The sequence below is a fragment of the Carcharhinus amblyrhynchos genome, chromosome 1, assembly GCF_965287045.1.
Source record: "Carcharhinus amblyrhynchos chromosome 1, sCarAmb.v2.hapA, whole genome shotgun sequence".
Lineage (NCBI taxonomy): Eukaryota > Metazoa > Chordata > Chondrichthyes > Carcharhiniformes > Carcharhinidae > Carcharhinus > Carcharhinus amblyrhynchos.
In genome coordinates, this window is record NC_137324.1 from 109973233 (window position 1) to 109999969 (window position 26737).

Here is a 26737-nt window from a genome sequence, read left to right on the forward strand (position 1 = left end):
TTTGTGCCTTCAGCTTTCCAACTTTATTTGCCATACTCAGTGCATTTAAACATCTGTACTCCAATTCATCCTAGTTTGACTTTCATTTCCTTCTTGTCTGATCTGTATTCTTTGAAATATTAATTATTCTAATGCTGTTTGTTTTTCCCTCTGCGCATCTTGTTTCTTCTCTCTAATACTTCATTGTTAGGCCACTTGTCGTACCAAATTAGTTGAAATCTTCCTGAATAGCACTAGTTAATTTTCCTGCGAAGACATTGTTGAGGTCATACCTGTCTATCTTGCACAGTTCCTCCCTTCCCTAGAACTGGTCACCTTCTTTGAGGAATCTGAAGCTCCTTCTCTTGCACCATTTCACTGTCAATGTCTTAACCAGCCTTACCATACAGATCTATAACTCATTCATGCATAGCACTGGGAGTAATCTGGCAGAGTTTGTAAGGAGATCCAGGAGGCCTTTGTAGGATTCTAATACAATTTTTTTGAATGTAGATGGTGTGTTCATTTGACACATTGGGCCCAATTTTACCTTTGTGTCGCACCCGTTTTAGGTCGGTGCATGCTTAGAGGGCTGAAGGTCCTGTTCCTGTGCTGTAATTTTCTTTGTTCTTTGTTGTTCCCTAGCTTTTGAAACTCTGGCCACAGGATCTCAGTCCTTTTCCTTCCTATATTGTTCGTTCCAAAACAGAACATAATTCATGATTTCTCCTTTTCTCACCCAGAATATTGTGCGCCATTTCATAATGACCTTTACCCTGGCACCACTCTCCTGGAGGATTCCTGCACAGCCTGCCACTTCCTACAGTTCTGGAAAGCCAGACACTTACTGTCCTTCTGCAGCCCCTGTAGTTATCGAGTGATCACCTTCTGGAACTCATGATACAGGAAACCTTCAGACTCCCATATGACCTACTGCACACACGCCCAAGACACACTGACGCTCAAGTTTCCACATGACACAGAAATTGCAGGCTTGTGTCTCAAATGTTCATTTATCTGGAGATTAGTTTGGCTCTTATTTTGTGTATATATGTAATTATAGTTTGGCATTTGATTAACTCCTAGATAGAGCATGTGAAAAAAAATACGTCTCTAATCTTTAGGCTCCACTGCTTGTCCCTCTGTGCTGTGTCTGATCTGACCTTTCCATTTATTTCTTTCATTCATACTTTTGTTTAAAGGGACTTCACTGAACTTCCAAGGTGCTTCCATTACATCTTTTTATAGCAATTAACATATATTACGACATGCGAAGAGTCCTGTTGGGGTTGTAGATTTGAATAATGACAGCCAAATTCAGATAGGAGTCAATTTATCATTGGCAATGCTTTTAAGACACTGATTTATGTAAATTGATTTATCTTCAAGCAATGATTTTGTCCTGTTGTCACCACAGCAACTTCAAGTACAAGCTGGATTGTCAAACATCTGATGCCTTTGTAGGATTCTAGTACAATTTTTTTTTTTGAATGTAGATGGTGTGTTCATTTGACACATTGAGTACCCAGCAAAACAAAATGACAGAGCAAATATCTGTTTATGGCTCAACTTATCTAAATGTTTAGTTCAGTTCAGAATTAAAATAGTCTGAATCTCAATTTGTCTCTGATAGTGACTTTTGGCCCATGAACAAGCTTCTAAGCCCTTTTTGAATTTCAAGGATAACTGTTAACGAGTAAGATTTCTCTTAAAATGGTAGAACTGTGAGTGCTGTGGAAGATGTTTAAATTTGGTTCAGAGTTTAACTCTGTTTTATGTCCAAGCTATTAACCAATTGCATTTAGAATTGCAAGAAATAGAAATAATTATCCTGTACTATTTTCAACTAGCTGCTTTATGATGATGATTAGTCTAGGTTAGCATTGGTTGTGATAACACAACATTCTAATTATGTTGTGTTGTATTATTTGTTGACTTGAAAAGATAGGTAACCTTTTATGAGTCTTCACTACAAGAGAATTTCAAGAGTATTCTTATAGGCTGCTATCTACTCTGAAATTACTTCAGGCTGCGGATGAAACGCCAGCAAGATTCTCCTAATGTCAGATTGGCCCTTCTGTACATTGGTTTCTCGTCTAATCGGCCCTATTATCATGCCACAAGATGGAGCCTGGACTATGACTATTCCTGTGAAGTTGTGGGCTTGCTGCATTTTCAAATGGTGGGCAGGCTTCTGAAGGCACATCTATTTTGAGGCACCCTCATTCTCCCTTAGCTTCTTGAGAGGGCCCGTTTCTCCTGGTGGAGCTGCCATATGTCAAATGCTGTGGTCCCTCTGATTAGGCATCCTGTCATGGGAACCCACCCACAGCTCTTAATCTGATATTAAATATATAGGTGGCCATTTGAAGACTTGATGTACCTCTGACTCTTGCCAGATTGTGACCAGAAAATGGTCGATGCCTGGAATATTTCATCGTTCTTAAGATTTTCCCCCCTTACAAACCAATTGGGACGGATCAGTAAAGAGCTTTCTAAGGTGCTGTTTGAGCTGAGTATGGGAAGTTCAGAGGTAGATTCAGTTACAGACAAACAGACGAATTAGGAGCAATAGCAGGACCCTCGAGTCTGCTTCACCATTCAATAAGACCTGGGCTGATCTAATTTTAACCTCAACTTCACGTTCCTGCCTACCAGTGATAATCTTTCATCACTTTGCTTATCAAGCATATATCATCTTCTGCCTTAAAGATATTAAAGATTCTGCCTTTTTTTTTGAGGAAGAGGATTCCAATGTTTCACAATCCTCTGAGAGAACATGTTTTTCCTCAGATCTGTCTTAAATGGGCAATCCCTTACTTTTAAAAAAGAGGTTTAAATTCTCTTACAAGAGGAAGCATTTTAAGCGTGAAACCAACCTTACATGGGTTGCAGTTGATTTGCTCTGTTGCATCTGTTGGTGGGGTTATTTCATTAAGGCCAATCCTATTTTAATTACAAACCTGTGGAGAGATAAACAGAGATAAACTTACAGGTTCCTGAATCATTAACTTAGTTCCTCTCTCCACCAATGCTCCCAGGCATGCTGAGTATCTCCAGCATTTTCTGTTTTTATTTCAAATATCACATTTGTGTTTTGGATGGGATTGTGTGGATATTCAGAAGAATTACTACCAGAAAGCCACTAATGTCAGCTCAGGGCAAAATCTAATGCATAAAGTTTAGCCGTTTAATAATTCAATAGCTATTTTTTTTCCAAAAATATACTTTATTTATTAAAATCTCAAATAAACCATTGCAAATCTACATGTCTTTGAATTGCAAACAGTGCAGAATTAAAACTTTTTACAGTTCTACACAAATTACAGTCATAACATTTCAAAACTTAAACCTATATACATGCCTCAAAAATTACTGTGTTCTGTTATTTCTCAGATTGGCACACAGTTACGCAGGCCGAGGGCATTCTGTAGTTCCCGGGCCCTCGGTCTGCCTCTGTTAAAAGGCCTTAAAGTGTGGCCTTTCCCCGTTGTGCCTTTGCGGCAGCTGCTCCAAGCTTCAGCACGTCCCTCAGTACATAGTCCTGGACCTTGGAATGTGCCAGTCTGCAACGCTTGGTCGAGGACAGTTCTTTCAACTGGAAGATCAGCAAGTTTCGGGCGGACCAAAGTGTGTCCTTCAATGAGTTGATAACCTTCCAGCAGCAGCTGAAATTTGTCTTGGTGTGCGTCCCCGGAAACAGCCCGTAGAGCACAAGATCCTGCACAAGGCCAATGGAGAATGCCATTCTGTGAGCCTTGCCCGCCCCGACTCTGGGGCAGACGTGCTGATAAAATTCTGGTCAGTTTTCCTCCTGAGAAATGAAAATACCAGTAGTTCAAACCACCCGTTTGTTAGAGTGGGAGAAATTTGTGGAAGGACTGTCATCTCCCTCTGCTTGGGATAAATCAGAGTCTGTGGACAAAATTGTAAGAATTAAATCAAATGGGGGTGAACTTGTGCTAAACAGGCAATGGTTTTTTGATAGTCCATTTTACACACCAACCAATCTTCTGTTCCCAAGAGTGTAAAATGCACTGCCAATTAATACCACCTGCGTTAGTGGCAATCTGTGGGCACTAGGACCATTCTCAGAGGCAGTTGTGTGGGTGGGTTGAACAACAGCCTAAATTGAATCCAGCAGAGGAGAATAGCTGGAGTGAATTTCACAAAGAGATCATAACAAGCGCTAGGTCCCTAATTTACATAAACATGGACCATACCATTAGTTAAAGGCAGGCATCTTGAGTGATTAAAGAGTATCTTACATGCCATTTGATGCACTTCTGGTACAGATCAAGCTTGTACATGCTGGACTTCATATTAGGATTAACTGCATCTATTGCTTGCCTGTGAAAATGGGCATTGAACAACCAATATTTTAGGTCAAGATCTTTGCTACTGCAAAGAAGAACTAATCCTGCCAAAAAGGTTCAGTGACGAATTGCATGTTTACAACAAAATTTCCAGAGATAGTTGACATAGTCCATCACGCAAACCAGCCTCCCATCCATTGACTCCATCTACACTTCCCCCTGCCTCAGGAAAGCAGCCAGCAAAATTAAGGACTCCATGCACCCTGACTTACTCTATTCCATCTTCTTCCATCAGGAAGAAGATACTAAAGTCTGAGGTCATGTACCAACTGACTCAAGAACAGCTTCTTCCCTGCTGCTATCAGACTTTTGAATGGTCCTATCACATATTAAGGTGACCTTTCTCTTTACCCTATCAGTAACTGCAACGCTGTATTCTGCACCCTACCCTTTCCTTCTCCCCTATGTATTCTATGAATGGTATGTTTTGTTTGCATAGCTTGCAAGAAGCAATACCACCCAATACATGTGACAATAATAAATCAATCAAATCAGTTGAATATTAAGTTCATTTCTTAATTCTACTAATGGTATGGCTATACAGATAGCATGTTATACTTTATAACATCATAAAATAATCTAAACAGTATATTTGAAACTGGTGACAGCCATAATTAATGTGCTTCTGACAGCATGATTCTGATAGATATTTCTAGTTTAGCCTCACTTTCTGAGATGCTACCAATCATTCAATTATGAAACTTAAACCCGAGCCCTGCTTGACACTGCAGTATTGAGATTTTGGTGGCTTTTGTGGGAGTAGACCTAAATGGAAATTACATCATTTTTTTGAAGTTTAAGTAACTATCAAACATTAACTATTTTTAATGCTTTTATAATTGCAAACTACAAGTCTGAGCATGCTCTGGGCCATTGTAATCATTTAGCAGAGTAGCAATTATGGATGTGAGATTGATGTGCTGCATTCAAAAGTAGATCTGCTTAAGGGAGATATCCTCCGTTTTACTTTCAAAGGCTCTAATTAAGTACAATAAATTATTTAATAAATTTGGAGCTCTGCTTTGTCTGATCTTCTAGTGGCTCCTTGATGCAACATTGTATATTTTCCACTGACATTCAGAATATCTGCTGAAGATGCATGGGAGTTAAGTGACCAGAAATCATATTGGAGTAATCAAGGCCGAATTGATAATGTAATTCAGCACCAGAAACATTAATGCCTTCTATAGTTAGTGCATTGAAACAATTCAACTAAAAATTAAGCCATAATACAATTCAGGGTATTTTCAGCTTCCACAAATTAAAGTATCTTTCCATAATTGCATTATTAAATTAAACATTAATGAAATCAAAAAGCCATCTGTTTTGATACAATAAAAAGAGAACATTTACAACTGAAGTCAATGCAGTTTGAAGTAATTTATTATCTATGAAGTGATCATTTTTTTTAGTTCTTTGACAGGTGGGGACATCAGTGGTTAAGCCACTAATTATGGCTGTAATTGCCCTTGAGAAGGTGGTGGTAAGAGGCCTTCTTCAACAACAGCAGTCCATGTTTTGTAGGGAGCTAGTTCCAAAATTTTGACCCAAAGCCAGCAAAGGAATAGTGATATAGTTCCAACTCAGGATGGTGAGTAGCTGCAAGTTTTCTTTTTTTGAAAGAAGATGTCTACTTTATTTAGTCAGAAAGGAGTGAGCACCAGTGGGTGCCTAGAAATGAGCTTTTTCCAGCCTGCACCTGCATGCATTTACTAAAATGGTACCTGGGATGAGGGACTAAAGCGGGGGTTGCCTTAGGATTTTGGGCTGGTCATTGTGTTCTCAACCTTGGCCATCAAATCCTGGAATGTAACTTGAACTTGGGGCTTCTGGCTCAGAGACAGGGCTTTACCCACTGTACCACCAGATTCTTCGATTTAAAAATGTGATATGACTACGCCCTTTAATCATTGTATAAAATGATGCTGTGCATGAAATCCTCCAAAGCTCTGACTTTAACCCAGTCCATCTAGTGTAAATGCATTGGATGGGTAGCTAAAATGCCAATTGGAGCCTTCACATCAAGTTCTCAACATGTTCCCACTGATCACCATTTTAACCATAGCTGCAGGCAGGTGGTTTGATAATGTCATCAGCACCATGAAACCTCATTAGGTCTGCATGGTGATAGCCTTGACAATGAAACAGAGTTGTCAGGAGAAACCAAGCTAAATATGCAGTTGCCATGTGGGCCAGTAGGAGGAGGGTCTCTCTGATTCTCACCACCAGCATCTCTTAGAGGAAATCCCCACTCCCAGCACTAATCTTATGATAGACACTGTTCCTTTGGACTTGACATGGCTTCATGTTCTTGCCCAATTTTTCTGCTCTTTCCCAATGACACTGGTATCATTCCCTTCAGAATTGTCATCCAAAGGATAATAGAATTGTGGAATGTGCTACCTGAGGAAATATTTAAAACAGATAGTAATACGTGTTCTAAAGAAAACTAGCTGCTTTTGTTTAGGATAGAAAAGATTTAAGGATATAATGAGAAGGTGTTTATGTGGATTGATCTATAATAAAGGGCTGCCTTGACACTAATGTTCTTCTGCTCTTCCTTTCATAATTATTTTCTTATGCAAATTCAACACAGTTACATTTACTTCAATTACATTCATTGTTTTTTCTTTTCTTAAAAAAACTCCTGTCCTTAAAATAAGCCTGATCATGGGGAAAAAAATTCCAGTGCTATTGATTTCAGTTGGTTTGTAATCCATATGATTATTTTCTTGCAAAACCAAAGCTATGTCCTTAACATGACAGTTACAAGGTCACTCTTACTGGCTAGTAGATAGGATGGCAATTGTTCACAATGATACCAGTTAGTATACCTTACTTAAGGTTCATAAACACAAAAACACCCAAGAAATGTGTAGAAACAGTAATTCAAGTATTTCAAAATGCTCAACAAATGAGAAATCGATTCTGCAGTTATTAGACACAAACTAGCACCGTGGGTGTATCTAGCAGTCCAAGAAGGCAGCTCACCACCACCTTCTCAAGGGCAATTAGGGATGGCCAATAAATGCGAGTCTACCCAGCATTGCCCACATCCCACAAATGAATAAGAAGAAACTAATATCTAAATTATAAATGAATGAATGAATAAATGAATGAAGAGTTTTACATCCCACTATAAGTGTTAGTTTTCCCAGAACAAAACAGAACAATTACAATCAGCAAGCGTATGTACTAATTTCACTGCTTTACAGCACAAACATTGAAACTTGAGACATTGACATCAATACAGCCAGAAAAATGGAGTACAAGAAAATTCGATACTGCTGCAGTATCTTGAATAATGACGTCCTTAAGGTCTGGTTGGAGGGATGAAATATCTATCTATGATACATGAAACTGCAGCTTTTCTGTGGAACATGATAATATCTCCAAAAGACCTGATGATGTGTGATCACCTTTCAAATCAATTACTGATAACTTACAATTTTAGTTAACAAGAAATGTTGTAATTTCTGAGGACAAACTCAGATCCATAAGTAAACTGATAAGTATATAAAAGCAACCCTCATTTTCCTTGCTGATTCAGTCTTCTGTCTAGTTTAAAGTTGAGTTGCACTGATCATGGTTTGATCCAATCTTTAAGTTTTATGGGGTCTGTTTTTCAATCCGGCTTAGAAACCCAATGTCCAGGTCTTCTCTGGGTTCTGATCCACTGCCAAGTCTGTGTTGCTGACATGGTGCTCCCTTCAAATGTAGATCCCCTAACTGTGTTGGAGGTGAACTTGGCACCCAAATAGTGGCATGAGGTGCTGCTTAGGAGGAAGGAATTGAGTGCTGACGAGAATTCTCAAAGTTTTGAGCTTGAAATTGCTTGACATTGCCTTGCAGAATAGAGCAGGCAGGAGATCAGAGGGCAAGAAACCTCATGGTCCAGAGAAGTGACCAAATTGTCAACAAAAGGCATTTACAGCAATTCTGACGTAACAGTCCTTTTTGTCAAAAATGTTCCTTCAGAGTAAACATGGCTTGATGGCACCCCACATTGCACCCAAAAGCTTTGCACAAGTGTACACCAGACTCTTTGTGTATGCCAATCTATGATGTGAAAATCATTTTCTGGCCCTCTTCAGCCATTATCAGTCTCCACAAGCAGCTTATTGAGCGGTTAATTGGAAGTCAGTGTGTTCCCAGCTGCATTCTATCATGCACTCACTTTGAAAATAGCATGTGTTGAAAGTGCTGAGAGACTAACACATCAGATGGGAGTGCTATTTTTGAAGCAAAGTGCCAGCCCAGATTTTGTGCCCCTCTCTGGAGTTGATCAGAAATTTAATCTTCCAGACTAGTTTGGGTCACGCAAGGGCTAAATCTGACACAAATTTGGGTCTCTTGAGGAAGAAAATGTTTAAATTCCCAGAGTACATCAAGTAGAAGCAGAAAATCAGAAGAAGTCTAAGTTAATAAAATGTTTATTCTTGTTTGGTGAACTTGCTGATCAGTTAGTCTGAATGCAATACATTGATGAAGCCTCAGCCAGCTTCACTGATATATTAAGTACCTTTGACAAATGCAAATTCCAGATGTGGAATGCACAGAGCTTAAAAATTCTGACATATTTCTCAAACTGCAGCAGTAGGTGAAAGTGCTGAGCTAACTGATTATGTTTGAGGGCAAGTTTCACATTTTAAGCAGGTAATGAAGTCATATGCAACACCATTACAGAACTGGAATGAGTTAAGACTTCAGTGGAGACAGACCTTCTCATCCTGAAACTGAAGTGAACAACAAGGACAAAGCTCTGCAGCAAGTGGAGAAAGAAAACATGTGAGATTAGAATATATTCTTATCAAAGGGAGATTTGAAACTTAAAATTCAAGCTGACCATGTATCTTTGGAAACTCAGAACAAACTAATGTCTTCAATTAACCAAACTATTCAAGATTTGGACAAACACATGAGATGTCTGAAAATGCACAAGGAAGCTTTGAAAAAAAGCAAAAAGTTTGAAGGTTGAGAAAGAATCGCTGCTGCAGCAGTTGCTTGTAAGCAGAACAAACATCAAAACTTGATGAAATCATTAAACTTCGATCCATTCAGAACAACACGCAGGATGGGATGTATAGTATGGAAGAACAACTCAACATTTAAAACATATGAGGAAAATTCTAAAGTACAGATCAAACTAAGATCAGACAAATGAATTGAAAAAGTCTAAGGAGCAGTCAGTGACCAGGGAAGAAAGATTCTGAAAGGAACAGAATGCTCAGGTGAAGTTGTTAATTTTATATAAGAGAGCCACAGATAACCCTGAAACAAAAACATTTGAACTTACCAGAGTCTTTGTGAAGCAGACTGAAAAGATTTGTAAGCTTGAAAAACAACTGGAAAATAAGAGAGTAATCAAAGATTTGGGTACAACTGTGAAACAAGTCGGAATAAATGTTCTATTTTTGAAACATCAATCTCAATATGCATCACACCAAGCCACATAAAGGAAGAAAAGAAACACACTGTATAAGCAAGCTGAGAGTTTGTTCTCCCCATAAAGAATGGGATAAACCAACAACCATTCACAACAAAAAATGAGGAATCAATAAACAGTGATTCAATGCTATGGAAGAGAAAAAGATGATAAAAAGACACCCAGATGCCAGAATAACTTCCAGTTCAGCAAGGTTTACTAGCCCAACTGAACCTGGTGGTGAGAACAAGATATAGAAGGGTTATAAGGCCTCAAGACGGCTGAATCTATGAATTCAGAGACTTAAGGGGAATGATGCAGTAGTAGTAATTATCTAAATATGTGCGGTAAATTGGGATAACTTGCAAATACTTTGGCTAGAAACTTGGGAGATGTTTACTATAGCCATAAATGGTTAACATGGGATTGAGTAAGTACTGTCCATACAATGATGTAAGAGAACATGTGGCCACACCTATGGGTCTGTGTAGTGTTGGAAAAAGATTTGTGCAAAAGTGTTGTTGTACCTGTCTGGCTGAAAAGCAACTTTGTAATTGTGATTGCAAGCAACAAAAGAATTTAACTCCTTCACTCTTTCCATGTTTTGGAGCTAGAATCTTTTTGCACATTATTTTAGCTCATTTTGGTAATCAATCTCAAGCAGGACAATAATTTCTACAGTTTGAATACAATGGACTTTGGGTACATCACTACTGTTATATATTAGGTAACAATAGTCAAATGCAAATTATACACAATCAAATGTTCTGGGGATGAATAGAGATCAGAATTTACTGATTTTGCCTGCATCTCGGATTCTCTGGTCCCACTGCAGTGAATGCAGTGCCTGATTTTCTGCTCTTGCTGGTAGCAGTGACGGGACATCCGAGAATGGAGAATTCCAGCCTGAGTCTCCACTGTTGTGTATCAATTTCATGGATTTTCCATGTTAACATGTACAGTCCAAAGCTATTGGCACTTTATCATTTGGCAAATCACATTGTTCTGTTCCTTATCCCGAATTCAGTGTATTTTTCTTGATCCAGATAAAGTGACCTGTATTGATGCAAGCAACTATGCAAGTTTGAATTAGAAGCATCCTCAGGAAATTGTTCTCTCCTTTTTCAAACAGAAGCAAATGGAGATCGTTGTATAACAATTCCTGCCTTTAATGCCCCAACAATATTTGCCTTCTTCCTATTTTCAAAATCTGTCCAGCCTCTCTCTTCAGCGTTATATTTTTGGAGATATCTTACAATAAATCACAAGATAAATCATTCTGGAAAAGTTCTCACGATTTGCAAATAACTACTGACAGACTGAAAAGCCTAGGCCATAAAAGTTGCTCTAAGATGTTCCAGGGGTCTCCCATCGCAACTCTGGAGGATGTATGGCCAGTAGGGTGTCATGGTCAGAGGTAGGGGCCTCCCTAAGTTGGGAGTTCATGCTTTTGTTAAATTGAGAGGGCTTCATGTGAGAGGGTGATCGATTGAGTAAATTAAGTTGAGGAAATTAATGGCTCAAATACAGTTTAATGGAACTGTTTTTCAGCATGTTCCTACCTCAGGGCCATTTCTGAGGAGGTTGGTTGCAGGATAGTGTTATACAACTTTAATTTAAACACCTTCCAAGCATTCCAGTTTAATGAGACAAATAAGCAAAGTAGTTCAATTATTTATTTATTTAAAACTTCTAGGACCAACCCAAATATGAGTTGCAACTCATTAACTCTTTACTGAACTTTAAGTCTAACTGAACATCAACTTTGTACTGAACTTTAACTCTTAAACTGCACTTTAACTTTAACTGAACATCAGCTTTAACTAAATATCGACTTCAACTATTTAACTGAAAATAGATATTACCGAGTTTAGGAAAACATTGACCAATAAATATCTATCTTCTTATTTTCTGAAGCATCCTTCAGGGTACAAGTCTTGCAATGGTTGGTCACTTGACATTATCAGTGCCAAATAAAGGGCTGCATGTCTCTTTATCCACAATTCTCCACTTTCTTCCAGAAGATTCTCTGTCATCCAGCCAATTGTGTAACCAGAAATTGATCACATGGTTTAAACATCCAGTGAAATTTCTTCTGAAGGACACTATTACACTTGATTCAGTTTGCATACTCCATACATTGCAGCCATAAAAATCAGTCACAGTATCTCGGTTAATGTAAATGACTTCCCTTATCTGAGCCAACATGGGAAGTTTTAGATCACAGCTCTCAGACTAGAACCTCTTTATGACCTACATCTGATTTAAATCTACAAGTTGACCAAAATTCCCAGCATGCTTAGCTCTCGGCCAGAATAGCATTTTAAAGCCACTATTGCCGTTGTTGTTGTTAAGTCATTGTTGTAGCCATCCTTTCTCTGTCCATAATAATGATAGCCATTTGATCCCAAACAGTAGGGAGCTTATTAAGGCCACTGAACAGCTGACAGCTGGAATTCTCCAGTTGGATACACTGCCACCCATGCCCACTCCAATGCCCATTGACACCATGCCTCATCTGATAAATGGAGGTGGCCTCCTGATGGCAGCTGTTCCATTGACTACCTTTTACCATTACCAAAACTCCCCAACAATCCCCTTCCCCTGCCTTCTCCCAACTGCATGTTGATTACAAGATTGTCACGACTATGGCTGCAGGCCGCCCTGATAGCTGTGGCCTCTTTTTACTTTTACATTTTTGAAAAAAGTCCACACATGATGCCTCCTTTTTCCATTACCTACATCAGCAGCTCCCAACTAAGATGGTTGGATTGCCAATTTGTCAATGCTGGGGAACCCCCTATTGGTCTTGGTCTTCCAGTTTCATGAACTTAAATCGCTGTCCTTAATTGAACAGGATTTTTGCATCCTGGCCACTAATTGACCTACTTGGTTAAAACGAACATGTTGAATGTCAAGTGCTGATGCAACATGGGGTCGGGAGCCAGAATTGTGCCCAATGTCAGTGTTCTAACACTGGAACAAGAATTTAGCCCATTGATTCCATAATGATCCTTTCCATAGCCTCAGCAATCACCATATTTATTAATGATTAGATAATACAATAAAGAGCCATATATCCAAGTTTACCAATGATGCAAATACAAAAAATGTAGCTGAGAGCATGAAATTACCAAGGGACATTGATGGTTTAAGCAAGTGGGCAAAACTGTAGCAGATAGATTTCAATGCGATTAATTGTGAGACCATTCATTTTGAACCAAAAGACTATAAATCTGAGTATTTTTCAAACAATAAAACATACCCCCATAACCCCATGCATTTACCATAGCTCGTCCCCTTGACACTAAGGGGCAATTTTGTATGGCCAATTCACCTAACCTGCACATCTTTGGACTGTAGGAGAAAACCAAGGCACCCGGGGGAACCCATGCAGACATGGGGAGAATGTGCAAACTCCGCACAGACAGTGACCCAAGCCGGGAATTATCACAGTCCCTGGCACTGTGAGGCAGCAGTGCTAATAACTGTGCCGATGTTTGACAATAAGACAGTTAACATGCTGTGAAATCTACAGCTGGAAACTATTTTGTGAATTTGCCTCCATTTGACAGGACAAACCAACATGAAATTCCCATTGGTTGTCATGTACTAGGTGGCAATGTGGGAGCCCTCCTGGGGAAGGTCACAAGTCCCCTGTCATCATCCTATTGTTTACCAAAGTAATAATAAGGTAGAATTGCTGGTAATTCCTAAGAGAAAAATATCTTTAGCTTGCCAGAAAGTTTTCAGTAGTCAGCAGTTTCTTGTGCTATCATTTGGAGATTTGTGGAAATTTATAAGCCCAATTTGTGAGCTTACCAGTGTAGACTGTGGAACTAATTTTCCTGTGTCTTGTGTCCAAGGATTTAACAACTGCAAAACATAGGAAACAGGGTGGAAACACAGGAAGTGTAGTCTGCCTCTTCGTACATTGTTCTACAAATTCCAAGCTAAAGACACTTGGCCAAGAATTTCCAGTTTAGGGGCAATTGGCAAACTGGGACAAATTTTGCAATATGCTATTTTTGAGTTTGAAGTTTCCCGCTCAAAATCATTTCATATCGCAGGATGTAAAATTTATCTTGACCCAGCATAATTGGACAATGTTATAGAATGTAATTTTTTTTGGCATCAGAAAATATTCCTTCCTTTTTGGTGCAGTTTGATTAATACGGCTAGAAACGGGTATAGATTAAAAGATAAACATTTCTAATCAGACTATTTACTTCATCATCATTGGGTAGCCTGTTTTTAAATAACTGAGGATGCCTAAAAAAGAAATGCAGTAAAGAGCCATTTGCTAGTTACATCAGTGTAGATCAGTCAGTTTTGCAGTAAAGTTATGAAATATTTAAAAGCTTTTAAAAGGTGCAAATTTGTGACATGTATCTCAAAAACAATTTAATCTTAAAACTCCCCCTTGAAGATCTGAAAAGAGTGCAAATAGCAGAAAGTCTAAATGCAAAAATGGAAATGACAGCATTGGACTGGGGTGGACTCAGTAGGAAGTGTCACAACTGCAGTACAAATTTTTGGAGCACTTCTCCTTCATCAGATTCCTTCATCAGGTGACTCACCTGATAAAGGAATGGCACTCTGAAAGCTTGTGTTCCAAATAAGCCTGTTGGACTTTAACCTGGTGTTGTGAGACTTCTTACTGTGCCCATCCCAATCCAACACCGCCACATCATGGCTACCATTGGCACTGCAAATTGCCAGCTCAAAATGGAGAGGATCTCCAAGAAGATCATGCATATTGACACTGACTCACCTGAAGAAGAAGCAGCACTCCGAAAGCTCGTGATTCCAAATAAACCTATTGGACTTTAACCTGTTGTTGTGAGACTTCTAAATGTAAATAGTTTGATTGGAGCGGGAGCCTGATTGTGAATGATGTTTTCTAAACAGTGCAAAAGATCATGGAAAGTAGATTTGTGATTTGCTGATTGTGATCTGTGCATGCAGTTCTGTGGGTGTTGTGCTGGTTTGGCTGATTTAATTTGCATTGTGCTGGATGGGCAACCAGCAGAAAAGCTGGGCCACACTACACGAAATGAAACAAGAGGGCCCATTCCTAAACTCTTCTGTTTCATTTTCCTAATTCACAGATCTCATTCAGAGAAGGTGTAATTCTCCTCAGTTGTGCTGGGTCTAACTCACACTCGGGCAGATCAGCTGTGGTGTCTGACCAAGAGTTTGTGTAAAGGAGCTGGGTGAAAATCCCAGTCTTTGAAATGGTAATAGTTCAATGAAGAGCGCACCAGGCATACTTAAAATGGAGTCATCAATCTGGTGAAGCTACAACACAGAACAACTTGTGTGCTAAACAGCATAATAGTAAATGCTTTTTAAAATTTCTTTGATCAGAAATGCTGGCAAGGCCAACACTTAATGTTCACCTCTCATTGCCCTTAAACTGAGGTGGCTTGTTAGGCCATTTCAGATGGCATTTAAGAGTCAGCCACATTGCTGTGGGTCTGGAGTCACACCTAGGCTAAACCAGATGAGGACAGCAGACTTCCTTTCCTAAATGTTTAGTGAACCAGATGGAGTTTTTATGACAATCAACAATGGTTTCATGATCATCATTAGATATTTTATTTCCAGATTTTTATTGCATTCAAATTCAAACCTAGGTCACCAGAACTTTATACTGTGTCTGTAGGTTAATAATCCAGTGACAATACCACTACAACACTGCCTCCCAGACAGAGTTAAGCAATTCCACAAACAATGGATCAGATCTAAGTTCTGCAGCACTGCCAAATCCAGCTGTGAATGGTGATGGAAAATTAGGCAAGGAGGAGGAGGATTGATGACTATCCCCATCCTCATTGATGGAGGAGCCCAGTAAATCAATGCAAAAGATAAGGCTGAAGCATTTGCTACAGTCTTCAGCCATAAGCACTGTGTGGGTGATCCATCTCAGCCTCCTCCTGGGGTCTCCAGCATTACAGATGTCAGTCCTCAGCAATTTGATTCAGTCCATATTACACTGCTCTGTATGACTTCCCCAGTCATGCATAAATCCAATAGAAAGCTTATCCTGGCTGCTGACCTCCAGATGCAACATGTTTCAGCACACCCTTTTTAAATGAACAAGAGAGTACTTCAGCCAATAAACGGCTGCTGCCAGGGCTGCTGTCCTCATTGAGGTGGGAGCCCATCCCCAAAAGTCAGTGGTACAATCAGTTGGTCAGCAGTTTAGCAGCACCACCAGGTGCAGTGGTCACTGCTGAGGCTACACTTGGAAGAAGAGGGAGCATTGATGGACTTGTGCCCTCAAAAATGGTAAGCAGGGACTGGGGCCCCAGGGCAGTTAAGTAGGCTTGGTTAAGGGAGGGAGGGTTGCTGAGGTCAGGGGGACGGTAAAATTCCAGTCCTTGTTCTTGATTCCCTCACCAGGGAAATATACTTCTGTTGTACCATGCCAGCAAATCATTTCAATTTTGGGTAAGAAATTTCCCTCGCCTTTCATGATCTGAGATATATGGTCTGTCAGAGCCTTACTTGTCCACAGTCAGAGTGCCTGGAAATGTCCCTGTTGTTTCCATTGTGTACTTCATGATGAACTTTGTGTTCATCTCATGACCAATGCCCAAATTGAAACTTGGATTTAAAGAGTTAAGCTTTGATCTCCCATCGCATAAGCTTAGTTTATATTCGCTCCAATATAGAAGACTGAGAGATGATCTGATTGCTGTGTTTAAACGATTAAAACGATTTGTTGGTATGGTACAGCAGAAGTATATTCCTCAGGTGAGGGAATCAAGAACAAAGACTGGAATTTTATAGAGCATTCGAGGACAAGTTGGGAGGCAAGAAGCCAGCGAAAGGATATGGGAAGACACCAGTGCCAGGAAATATGGCAGATAGCTCTAGGAATTGATTGAGTCACTTAGGTAGCCAATTAAGGGCTTTTTTGTGGCATTTTACCAGTGGTGGTGGAGGGTCAGGGGGTGGGGCTTTCTGCCACATGGTAGACTGCAGGTAAGTACTGGAAACCTTCTAGTGGGCACTAGTTTCAGGGAGTACTCCTGTTTTGACATTTGTTCACCCATGAAGGAGCCCTCCCAGTGGTTCTGACTGCTCCCCCACTCCACCCCCATGGCATTTCTTATAGCATATCTCATGGGACTCCTGCTTCAGCTGGCCACATAAGATTTCTCACCCACCTCAGAAGGATTCCAACTACATTTTAAATCCTGACTTGTCGGGGGAAGGTGTCATAACTTTCTAACCAGGAAAAGGCAGGACAACAGCAATTGGGAAGGATGAAGAGGCTCTCCATGGTAAATACAAAACCCAGTGTGGGCCAGATGGAACAGTAGTTTCCTAAGTCATCTTGTGAGAAGTGCACACAACCCTCTTCCCTTGACTTACCTGCTTGTCTGTGAACATTCCTTTGGTGCCACTCGGGCACTAGATATCTTGTCTCACTAGATATCCAGTCAGTGAGTGGTTCAGTTACACTGCATCAATCCGACATGACTTGCAACATGAGGAAAGTAAGAGGGAATGCAGTCATTGTACACGGGTCTGAAAACTACCACGTTGTTTATTTAATTTAAAATTTTTTTTACACTATGAATGTGCCAGATTTCATTGCTATTTTGAACACATTTATTAAACAAAGTATTTAATTCATATTAACAATAAACGTAAAGGAAGTCATTTACAAAAGCAGGGTAAAATGAGTCAGGATTAATGCTAACCTTAGGTGGCATCTGTGGCTCAGTCACACTGTGCTTGTTTCCAAGTTAGCAGCTTGAGGGTTCAAGCCCCATGACAGTGAATTGAGTACATAATCAGTTATACAGCTGGCTCCCCATTACAGCTACAGCTTTTCCAATGAGATATTAAAATGAGGCTCCATCTGCAAAAGATCCCATTGCAAAGAGAAATTTTCACTGGTGTCCTGACCAAAATGTGGGTGTAATTTTTCATTCTGCATACTTATTTGGGAGGCAGGCGGGAAAGTTGATGTGATTTCTGCTGGGCGGCGGGGATGGCTGAACCCAAAGGATCTTCCACTTTTCAGCTCATTAATTATGCAGGAATGAGGAACTTGACAAATTTTGTGGCGGAGTGGGCAAAGCTTCACCCACCCTGCCATTAACTCATGGGTTCAGAAGTCCTGGCACCATATTAATGCGGCGCCCAGTAAGACATTCATTCACAGTAGGCCAGATGTCCTGTTGCACCGGGGATCCATGGCAATGAAGAGAACAAAACCATCTGCATCTTGTTATAGTGAAGCCCCCCTGGGGATTCTCCTCCAATTCATCCAGGAGAGGCAAAATGTCCCCTTTCTTTGGGATAGGAACAGGAAGTCATTCCACTTAACTATGTTGGCCTGGGAGGAGGTCACTGGTGGCAAACAATAAAGGAAAATCCTTCTGTGCGACAACACTTCTCCACCAAGCTAAATAAAACTTTTACTCATTCCAAACTTACGCTTACATAAGAGCATCAGGCAGTCTAAGGGTTAGAGTCTATGGGGATGTCACATATGACCGACAGATGGAACATCAGCGCTGATTGTCTGCCAACAACTTTCAGGTCACCATCTCATGTAAGGTCCTGCAAAAATGGTATCTTGATCCCTTACCGGGGAGGGCTCAGTGCACACAACATTCATGCATTCTTCTGAAATGCTCTTTCACCCATAATGCTCACAGTCAATACATTTCTCTTTATGCAGAACAAAATTTCCTATTACAAAAAGGTGGCACGGTGACACAGTGGTTAGCACTGCTGCCTCACAGCATCAGGGACCTGGGTTCAATTCCGGCCTCAGGTCGCTGTTTGTGTGGAGTCTGTACGGGCTTCTTCTGAGTGTTCCGGTTTCCTCCCAAAACCCAAAGATGTGTGTGTTAGGTTGATAGGCCATACTAAATTGACCCTAGCGTCAGGGGGATTAACAGAGTAAACCAAATCGAGTTAGTCAGTTGCTGATCTTGTTGATATTTGTGATATTGTGCAGAAACAGCTACCTCATTCTATATTAGATCTATACATCAAGAATTACTTCATTTTCTGTGAAATGGATTGGGTCATCCTGAGATTATGAATGACGCTTTATAAATGCAAGCTCTTTGAATGACACACTGGAGATTCACAGCATGGAAGTCTGAAACAACCAAGTTTTAGACTGGCAGACTGCAATCAATCAGTTAAAAACTCAGAAATTTAGTTCATATATTTGGTGGTATTTTTGAAAGTTCCAACAAGGACAAATAACAACACAGCACAGGAACAGGTTCTTCAGCTCACCAAATCTGTGCCAACACAGATGCCTCTCCAATCTAATATTTTCTTGCCTCCATGTGGTCCGTATCCCTCTATTCCCTGCCTATTCATGTATCTATCCAGATGCCTTTTGGAAGTTGTTGTAGAATCTGATTCCACCACTTCTTCCAGCAGCACATTCCAGGTATTCACCTCCCTCTGTGTGAAAAACTTGCCTCTTACATCTCTTTTAAACTTTCCCCCTCTAACTTTCAACCTATGCCCCTGAGTATTTGGCCTTTCGACCCTGGGAAAAAGACCCCTACTATCCATTCTATCCAGGCCTGTCATAATCTTGTAAACGTCTATCAGGTTCTCCCTCATCCTCCGACGCAACAATGAAATGTTTATTCAACCTTTCTTCATAGTCCGTATCCTCTAAACCAGGCAACATCCTGGTAAATCTCTTCTGCACATTTTCCAATGCATCAACATCCTTCTGGTAGTATAGCAACAAGAATTGTGCACAATACTCCAAATGCGGACTAAAAGAAGTCTTATACAGCTACAACATGATTTTCCAATTCCTATATTCAATGTCCTGACCGATGAAGGCCAGCATGCCATATGCCTTCTTGACCACCCTGTCCACCTGAGTTGCCACCTTCAGGGAACTGTGGATCTGCACACCTAGATCCCTCTGTATGCTAATATTTCCAAGGGCTCTACCATTTACTGTATACTTTCCTTATGTAGTAGACCTTTCAAATCATATCACCTCACATTTGTCCAAGTTAAATTCCATTTGCTACCTTTTGGCCCAGGTCTCCAGCCAATTTATATTCTGCTGTATCCTCTGACAATCCTCCTCACTATCAGCTCCTCCTTCAATTTTTGTATTATCTGCAAATTTACTAATCAGACCACCTACATTTTCCTCTGAATCATTTACATATGTTACAAACAACAGGGGTCCTAGCACTGATTGTCTTTTCTGCCCTTCGTAAACAGAGGAAAAATGTTAGTTTCTCTCCTATCCTCTTACTGCTCGCCCATGGCTGAAGAAGATGCAAAGATTTTGGCCAAGGCCTCAGCAACTTCTTCACCTGTCTTAGTGTTCTGGGATAGACCCTATCTGGTCCTAGAGATTTGTCCACATTAGTGTTTTTCAAAACCTCCAATACCTCCCCACTTTTTATCTCAATATGTCCTAGAATGTCAACATCCTCCTTTCTCCACTCACCATCTGCCACATCCTTCTTCTTTGTAAATACTGATGCAAAATACTCGTTAAGGACCTTACCCACCTTATCTGGCTCCACACACAAATTCCCTCCACTGTCTTCTTTCTCCTTATATACTCATAAAAAGCCTTGGGATCCTCCTTAATCCTATCTGCCAAGGAGATTTCCTGGTCTTTTTTTGCCTTCCTAGGTCCCTGTTTAAGCTCTTTCCTGCTATCTTTGTATTCCTCAAGAGCCTTATCCATTTTCAATTTCCTGAAATTTATGTATGCCTCCTTCCTCTTTTTCACTAAGTTCACAATCTCTCTTGTCATCCAGGGGTACCAAATCTTGCCATCTTTATCCTTCATTTTCACTGTGACATACTTGTCCTGAATTGTTAACAACTGACTTTTAAAAGATATCGGATGTGGATTCACCCTCAAGCAGCTGCCCCTGTCTACGTTCCCTAGCTCCTGCCTAATACTGTCATAGCTAGTCCTTCCCCAGATTAGTATTTTCACTCTGGGTCTACTTCTATCCTCTTCTACGAATACCTTGAAACTTATAGAATTGTGATCACTGTGATCATTGTGTGAGGCTATTCATTTTGGAAGCAAAAACAAGAAGGCAGATTATTACCTGAATGGCTGTAAATTGAGAGAGGGGACTGTGCAGTAGGACCTGGGTGTCTTTGTGCACCAGTCACTGAAGATAAGCATTCAGGTGTAGCAAACAGTAAAGAAGACAAATAGCATGTTGGCTTTCAATGCAAGAAGTTTCAAGTACAGGAGCAGGGATGTGTTGTTGCAACTATACAGGGCCTTTGTGAAGCTACACCTAGAGCATTGTGTGCAGTTTTGGTTTCCTTTTCTGAGGAAGGATGTTCTTGCTCTCGAGGGAGCCGAGTGAAGGTTTACCAGGCTGATTACGGGGATGGTAGGACTGATATCTGAGGAGACATTGAATAGGTTAGCATTGTTTCGCTGGAGTTCAGACAAATGAGGGGGGATCTCATTGAGACTTATAAAATTCTAATAGATGCAGGGAGGATGTTCCCAATGGTGGGGGAGTCCAGAACCAGAGGTCACAGTCTGAGGATTCAGAGTAGACCATTTAGGATGGAGGTGAGGAGACATTCCTTCACCCAAAGAGTGGTGAGCCTGTGGAATTCATTACCAGAGGAAGTAGTTGGTGTCAAAATATTGAATGCATTCAAGAGGCTGCTGGGTATAGCGCTTGGGGCAAATGGGATCAAAGGTTATGAGGGAAAAGCAGGGTAGACTGTTGAGTTGGATAATCAGCCATGATCTCAATGAATGGCAGAGCAGGCTCGAAAGGCCAAATGGCCTCCTTCTGCTCCTATCTTCTATGTTTCTATGTTCGTTTGTTTCCAAAATAGTCCCCCATTGAGACATCAATCACCTGTCCATGCCTGTTTCCCAGAATCAGATCTAAGATAGCCCCTTCCCGCTACCTACATATTGCCTCAAGAAGAACTCTTGGACACACTGAACAAACTCTGCCCACTCAAGTCCTGGGCACTAGAGGAATTCCAGCCTATGTTAGGGAAGTTAAAATCGCCCATCACAACAACCCTGTTGTTTTTACATTTTCCCATAATCTGCTGACATTTTAGTTCCTCCACTTCATGCTGGGAGATCTGTAGTACAATCCCAACAGTGTGATTGCACCAATCCTGTTCTTGAATTCTCCCCAAATGGTCTCACTGCATGATCCCACCAGGTGTCCTTCCTCTGTATAGCTGTGATATTCTTCCTAATCAGTAAAGCAACACCCCCATCTCTTTTGTCATCTTCTCTATCTCGTCTGAATCCTGGAATGCTAAACTGCCAGTCCTGCCCTTCTTCCATCCAACTCTCCATAATTGCCACAACACCATAGTTCCACGTAGTAATCCAAGCGTTAAGTTCATCCGCCTTACCTTTCATACTTCTTGTGTTAAAGCAAACACACCTCAGATATCTGTCCTGTTATGTTTATGCAGTGACCTACTCATTCTTTAATATAAAATATGTGTGTAGTGAGTGTGATCTTACATTGGATTTTAAATATCATAAGTTTGAACTTTGTACTTTTATAATTAAACATGAAGCTAGGTTTAGATTTTAACAGAAGACCCCAAACATTGCTCATTGTCGACGTAAATGTTTAGTTAACAACATCACTTGTGCAAAGGAGACTTTCCAGCAAGAGTGAAGCCAAATTATATTTATTTCTTTGCGCATGTCAGTGGCACAGGCATACGTAGGAATATGTGCTGCCAACTTATGTATCCCAACAAGCATCTCACCCCCCACCCCCTGTGTAGATGTGATATGTCTCAAACATGTAGGCTAGTAGCAAGAAGATTTAAACTGTTAACTTCAACAGTAATCTGTTCTGATTTTCATTTTCCAAACATATCTGCAATAAAATTAAATGCATCTTTTTTAAAAAGCGAGTAAAAAAACCACTTTGTATCAAAACCTAACTGCAGTGTTTAGGTCTAAATCTAAAATGAAGGGAGAAAGCACTATGTTTGGCTCTAATATAGTAATATTTTTATGTGGTCAATAGGAATTTATGTTTCAATACTGTTCCTCACAGTGGGGAGGATTTTGAGATCTCGCTGGGGACGGGAACAGAGGGCAAGCACGTGCGTGCCAGTTTTCAGGCTCCATCCCACTACCCAGACCATTTTCATTGAGGTGGGATGAATGTGGGGGGCTCACAAGGTACTTACCTACAGGTTGCCAATCAGGCTCATTAAAGGCCACTTAAGGATTTTCCTGTTGGCCTCTAGGTTTCCAGAAGTGGCAGGGGCAGTTTTATGGCCTCAGGCAGACCTCTGGAGCCAGACTGGAGTCCCAGCATGCCAGGATACAATCATAGAGTCATAGAAGTTTACAGCATAGAAACAGGCCCTTCAGCCCAACTTGACTCTGCTGCCCTTTTTTTTAAAACCCCTAAACTAATCCCAACTGCCCACATTTTGCCCATATCCCTCTATACCCATCGTACCATGTAACTGTCTAAATGCTTTTTAAAAGATAAATTGTACCCGCCTCTACAACTACCTCTGGCAGCTTGTTCCTGACACTCATCACCCTGAGTGAAAAAATTGCTCCCCTGGACACTTTTGTATCTCTACCCTCTCATCTTAAACCTATGCCCTCTAGTTTTAAACTCCCCTACCTTTGGGAAAAGATGTTGACTATCTAGCTGATTTGTGCCCCTCATTATTTTATAGACCTCTATAAGGTCACCCCCTCAACCTCCTATGCTCCAGAGAAAAAAGTCAGTCTACCCAACCTCTCCTTATAACTGAATCCATCAAGTCCCGGTAGCATCCTAGTAAATCTTTCTAGTTTAATAATATCCTTTCTGTAATAGGGTGACCAGAATTACACACAGTATTCCAAGTGTGACCTCACCAACATCTTGTACAACTTCAACAAGACATTCCAACCCCTGTATTCAATGTTCTGACCGATGAAACCAAGCATACGGAATGCCTTCTTCACCACTCTGTCCACCTGTGACTCCACTTTCAAGAAGTTATGAACATGTACCCCTAGATCTCTTTGTTCTGTAACTCTCTCCAACGCCCTACCATTAACTGAGTATGTCCTGCCCTAGTTCAATCTATCAAAATGCATCACAGTTTACAATCTGACATTATCAATATCTTTCTGGACTCACAATCCATCCACTGTTAGCAAACCATTGTTCTTAAATACTTATCATGTTTCCCCCAATAAAACAAGGCAGGCCCCTGCTATCTCTAACAATCATACCACCTAGGCTTGTTATTAGGTAGACTTTAGCACAGGTCACATGATCCCTTTCATTTCATTCCACATTAAAGACACAGGCTGGAATTTCCTGGCTGCTCCCATCAGTGGGATCTTCCGCCACCAAAAGAGAAAATGCTGGAAAATCTCAACAGGTCTGGCTGCATCTGGAAGGAAAGAGCTGACGTTTTGAGTCCAGATGACCCGTTGTGGCATTGCCAGGGGCTGGCCAGCCATGCCCCTCACCACCTGGAAACTATATTCACCTCTGCACCCCCAGCATGGTAATCAAAATTGGTTTCCTTTTTTGGAAACCAGTAGTGATTCCTGTCAGAATGCTATTATGCTGTCGGTGGCTTGAAGCAATGGCATAAAGCCGTTTGAATTCATTCAAATTGTGAACCTACTTGTGTTATCGGGATGGACCTGGGACTATCGCGCTTGGAAATCTCTTTGGTGCAAATTCCGTTATGGCCTTTGTGCGAGATTTAGTAGCCATCATGGGATTTGCGCCTGTTATGAATAGTCCCTAAAAATCAGGGCTAATGAATAAAATCATTGGAGATAAGCACAACATCAATGCAATGATAAGACAGCACTAAAGCCCTCAGAGCTAAAGACTGATGTGTGAGAATGAGAGTGTGAAAGTGTTTGTGAGGTTGTATGTGCATGCATGTGTGGGGAGGTGGCAGGTCCTGTCATTCTTGTACAAGAGAACTGAATAAATATTTTAAAGAATAATTCAAAGTAACAGCATTTTATTAAGGTTATGATACTACATTCAGATACTTTGTATAGGTAAATGTGAATTGTATCATTATGCGTTATATATTGAATAATTATTGTGAACTAACATGCATTCTATTTTCTTCTCCAACGATACTTCAGCAACAAAATTATTATTCTGCATGTTTAAAAGACGAGTGCAGTAAACAGCATTTGGGCTGAGCAGCATCTGTGCACTCTGTCTATTAATTACCTGCTACATCTATATCATTTGACTTGTAAGTGAAGGTGTATCAGATAAACTGTTTTGCGCCGGTTTCTAAATAAGTCTCACTGGTAGCATACAGGAGATAGTCTCAAATATGAAAGTCTCTCTCTCTCTCCAGCCCCCCCCCCACAACCCCAAGGCTTCTGTGAGCTTTGACGTCATGTGTGCTCCTTTCAGTTGCTATAGCAACTTATTCCCCAGGCCCTCTGTCTGTCTCATCTGGTAGGTTCCACAGTGGTACAGCCAGCATTGGACTGCACAATGGTTTAACACGGGTGATGGCGGTGATTCAGCAAGGTCTCTCTCCTCTCCAGCAGCTTTCTTCTTTCTCTCTCTTTCTTTCGGTGCATTCTCTCCATCCTACTGTACATCTTTTTTTGTTTTGTTTCTCTCTTGTGAAAAGCAAAATGCTTTGAATCAAGATTTCGGTAGAGGACTGTTGCCGTACCAGGATTCTCTTAGTTGGCACGGAATGGTAGGTGGCTGATGCTGATGCAGTGTGCTAACCTGTTAAGGGTGGGGTGATGAATATTGATTGCAACAAAGGTTAATGAAGTAGACTGCTAGAATTGCAAGAGGAAAGCATCCCAGCAAGTGGCAGCTGGATGTAGTCTTTTTCCTCTCATTGATATGCATCCATCTGGTACTGTCATTAAAAAAATGTACAAATATATAAGTGTAAAATAATGTAGAAGCTTTGAATAGTGCCTTCAAATTATTGCTTGGCTGACATTTGAAAGAGAAAACTTGTGGGGTTTAATAAAAGTGAAATTAGTATGTTATAAATTGTAGGAAAGAAACATTTTACATCTTTCCAGCTTTACATCATGATGCGTACGTATAATTAACTGATTGTTTTAAAGACATTTAGTGATGAATCAGCAAGTTTTGATATCAGTGAATGAGTTTAGAATCTTTGGGGTTAATTGATTATCGTGTCTTTCAGCTTCTTTGAATTAATGGCAATTTTCGGTCCTGATAACTGTGTTGGTTAACATTTTCAATCAATCCTCTGAATAGGCCAGTCAGCATAGGCCGCGAGCGGAGATAGAAGCATTTGTTCCCAGTGTGCTCTGCTTGTTAAGAAATTACAAGGATCTGCATGGTGTCAATGAACATTTTGCGTTGAATCTATATGACAAAATGACTATCCAGACCATTTTCTTCGTCATATCATTTGGGAACACTGTTGTTACTTACCAATTCTCCTTTGAGGCTGTCGTTAAGAATAGATTGATGGAGAGGCAGAAACTATCTGGGGTGCATGCTTGATTATTGCAGAGGAAGCCGTTTTGTTCAGTGAGGGTGTTGTGATTTTGCTCTGTGAGAATCTCTAGAGAGAGAGAGCTATATGCAAATATTGCATATGATCGTGACCAAATATGGGTATACACCTAGCTTGTTTAGAGACTGTGATGGCGTCTTTTCATACGGATACAGCAGAACTCTTTGTACTCAGTTTTGAAATGTAATTTATTCAGTTATGATTATTCGGAGCTGAATGAGAGCTGAATTAGACATGACTCTATGACTCCAAGGATAGGCACCTTGGAGTATTGGAGTCTAATCATTTATTTCCTTGATTAAAAATGTGGACGTGGTGGTGGGGTGGGGTGTGGGGTCATGTTCTGGGATAATCAAATAATTTACAATGCTCACTGAATGTATGAGGGTCTTAGTCTGTGCTGTAACATAAAGCTAGAAACGCT

The 26737-nt window shown here is 40.5% G+C and overlaps 1 protein-coding gene across 7 annotated transcripts in view; it reads left to right on the forward strand.

The window, feature by feature from the left end:
* The window catches only part of mapk10 (mitogen-activated protein kinase 10), a 258892-nt gene that overhangs the window by 13790 nt on the left and 218365 nt on the right, over positions 1-26737 (forward strand). For 3 of the 7 annotated variants that reach the window (XM_080191015.1, XM_080191070.1, XM_080191060.1), the window contains exon 1: positions 25291-25503. The exons of 2 other annotated variants lie outside the window; for them this stretch is intronic. In XM_080191015.1, coding sequence (XP_080047141.1) covers positions 25501-25503 — 3 coding nt within the window. In that variant the 5' untranslated portion in view covers positions 25291-25500. Of the gene's footprint in view, positions 1-25252; positions 25504-26737 lie in introns of those variants that run through there. 2 more of the 7 variants (XM_080191042.1, XM_080191051.1) reach the window with 2 other exon arrangements.